Below are 3,149 nucleotides of genomic sequence, written 5' to 3' on the forward strand. Positions count from 1 at the left end.
GGGTTAGAAAGCTCGGTGCGGTTTCAAACGGTTTCGGGTCGATTTAAAAAAAAAAATTACAATTTAAAATTTATACTTATCTACGCATAAAACAGTCTCATTTTCTACATAGTAGATTAATTAATGAATCCCTGTCAACAATAAGTGATTGAGTGAGGATATTTTGATAATCCATTTTCATCTAAAATTTGGACAATATCAACCCTACAACAAACTTGCAAGACACAACTATTAAAAAAAGTGATGAATGATGATATTCTAGCGTGGTTGAGTCCATGCTAAATGTATGGACTCTAACAAATATCAGTTAAAACATGACATCTAATATAAACATTTAATTAAATGTTTATTAATACTTGCAGTGAGGTTCGGTTTTGGTGCGGTTTTCAAAAGCCAAAACCGAAACCAAACCGTTTCTTACAATGTGGTTATCCAAATCGTTTCAAAAACGCAAAACCAAACCGTTCGGTGTGATACTATTTGATTTGTGTTTCGGTTTCGGTTTGCTGTTCTAAGTGCCCACCCCTATTTGCTATTAATTTGAGAAAATTTATCATATCAATGATATCATCTCTGCACGTGGGTGTTGAAGATGTAAAAAAATCAGATTCTAGTTCTTTCCACTCAGAACAAAATGTGGGAAGCTCCCAGATTGCACAGAAGACATTAAGCTTATGTTTCTGTAATCCTACTCAAATAAAATGCTTTACAGATTACCGAGTGAGTCAAATCACCAAAAATCTCGACATGACCAGATCCCGCCCTCAAAACAATGGAACCGATTTGAATCCCGGACTATAATTTTTCTGTTAGCAATCTTAGAAACAAACTTAATCGCAGTATGACAATCTACACATGTTCTTAAGTTCTTAAAAACCTTGATCGGTGTTCCTGGCGGAGTAGAAATAATGCCAAATGCAACGGCGAGCTTTTCACTGTGGTAGGAGAGGTTCTGCTCTTTCTGCTCCTCTTCAACATCATGCAGCACAAAATTCGTGTCGGGGACATACCCTTCTTCCTTCATCCTCTTCAAAAGCTCATGCAAATAGTGATGTATTTCATCATATCTTGGGTGAGACGTATCTCCCACTAAGAAAACATGCACCTCTCTCTTGATATCGATCCAACTCAAACCTGGTTTCTTTATCAGCCCTCTTTCATCCATCATCTTTCTGACCTCTATTACTTCACCCCACATATCAGCAGCAGCATAAAATATTCGTCGTTATTTTCCCAGTTCTTTCTAAGAAAAGAAGTGAGCAGTGACTGGAGAAAGAAAACACGACTGAAAGGTTCCAACTTGCGACCGATTGCAATCGAACGCAACACTTTTCTGAGAGGGATGGGAATTGGGTTCTGGTAGGAGGATTCCTTGTCCCCAAAGAAAGAAAAACAAGAAATTCACCCATGCACACCACTGTTTGCGTTGCCTTCCACAAAATTGGAGAAGCAAGAATCCGCAGGGGTCAATCAGATCAACGATTCAAGTTGCAGGGTAGTTTTTAAAATTTTAAATATTTATTTTAGTTTTTTATCTCTGGATCAATGCATTGTAATTACACTCTCGTCGGAAGCCATGAATGTGATAGTTAGGTGTGATATTTTGCTTAGAACCAGCATCTTCTTGGTCAGTCAATGGCTCCGATTCGAAGTTTCTCAGGAAGCAGCTTTGTAATTTGCTTGGTAAGTCAATGGGGGTAGGTGAAAGTAAAAGTCAGTGGATTGAAGCAGAATAAAGAGAGCATTTTTATTTGGGTTTTTTCATACTGCTATGGTCTTCTCTTGTCTTCAAGCTTTGATTGATATGATTACGAGTTAGTTTTCGGATTTGTCGGTGTCGGGTTTCGTTTGAGAGAAGCTGGAATGGGAGGAATTGGGGAACTTTTTGCAGGTGCTGCTGTAGGAGCATTATTTACTGTACTGTATGAGGTTGTTAAGGATGTCAAGGACAAGACTGATGTTTAGAGAGCTCCTCGGAGATCTCGATTCCACATTAGAAGCGCTAAATCCACTGATCAAAGACATAGAGAGATACAAAAAGGTGTTGGATCAATCAAACAAGGAAGTGGAAAAGATTGTGAGACAAATAGCGGATGGGGAAGAGCTGGTTCTCAAGTGCTCCAAGCTTAATTAGCCGGTGGAAAAGCTTCAAAAAGTATAAACACGCCAAGCAACTTCTCGATTTGGATAAATGTCTAAACAGGTTGTTGAAGATACTGAATGTGGAGGGAATAAGGAACGGGTTTGAGAACTTGGATATTTCGAGGGAGAAGTTGGCCGTGTCGAAGGAGGCCTTGGCTGCTGTAGGGGAGTTCCCCTTGCCATTACAGTGACCGGAAAATGCATATACGGGCACATCTGCACATGTACCTATGACCAGCACTCGTAAACACATATATGGACATAAGGACTCGCGCGTGCACACAGTGACACACACATACACGAACACACACTAATTGCACTTTCATTTAAACTATCTGCACACATGTTAGCACACATATACGTAAATATTGGAGCAACGTCTTTTTTTATTTGTGTTGCATTGTTTTCTTTAATTTTCATCTTCTTGTTGGATTTTTCTTGTTTGATTTCGTTCTTGGTTGTGTCTAGTTTCTGCGGTTCATCACATCAATTTGTAATATTGTTTATATCATACTCTCGAGTCTTCAAAAATTGTGTTATTTTTTCCTGTGTAATTGTCATGCACAAATAAAGAATATGTATTATATTTTCCTGGATTATACAAAAAGTGTGTAAAAGTGCGTTTTTACTACACTTAAGATGTAGATAATGCATCTGGTTGTATCTATAAGTTTTCCTTTGTTGCTTTCTTTGGTATAGAAGATTGTATATAGAGCCACCTTAAGTTACGGTTTATCGTATTTTAAGTTAATGTAGACATATAGTAAATGCCAACAAGTAGAGATGTCCGCACTTTGCTGCTGGTTTTGAAACTGTACCCACAATTTAAAACATCCATCTCCATATAATTTAGAAACCGATCAAAGCAGTTGAACCCAAATGATAGAAATAAGTCTTCACTTTGTATGTATGTTCTATTGAATTTACATTAAGAGATTATGTACAACTAAAGTGGCAACTTTATAAGTACAAATCCCAGAGTAAATAAATTGTTCCCATCATCAATT

The 3,149-nt window shown here is 37.6% G+C and overlaps 1 protein-coding gene across 1 annotated transcript; it reads right to left on the reverse strand.

Annotated features, from left to right (window-relative positions):
* Positions 1-586: 586 nt before the first annotated feature.
* On the reverse strand, positions 587-1,222 carry LOC125471174 (pentatricopeptide repeat-containing protein At4g37170-like; the record flags this gene model as incomplete). The annotated part of the gene is made up of 1 exon (XM_048571313.1): positions 587-1,222. A coding segment is annotated over one exon (492 nt), but the record flags the coding sequence as incomplete, so codon positions are not given.
* Between the last annotated feature and the right edge of the window lie 1,927 nt (positions 1,223-3,149).

Source organism: the organism of the source record quoted next, unplaced genomic scaffold (genome assembly GCF_019419815.1).
Source record: "Pyrus x bretschneideri cultivar Hongxiangsu unplaced genomic scaffold, Pyrus_bretschneideri_v1 Contig59, whole genome shotgun sequence".
In the NCBI taxonomy this organism is placed as follows: Eukaryota; Viridiplantae; Streptophyta; class Magnoliopsida; order Rosales; family Rosaceae; genus Pyrus; species Pyrus x bretschneideri.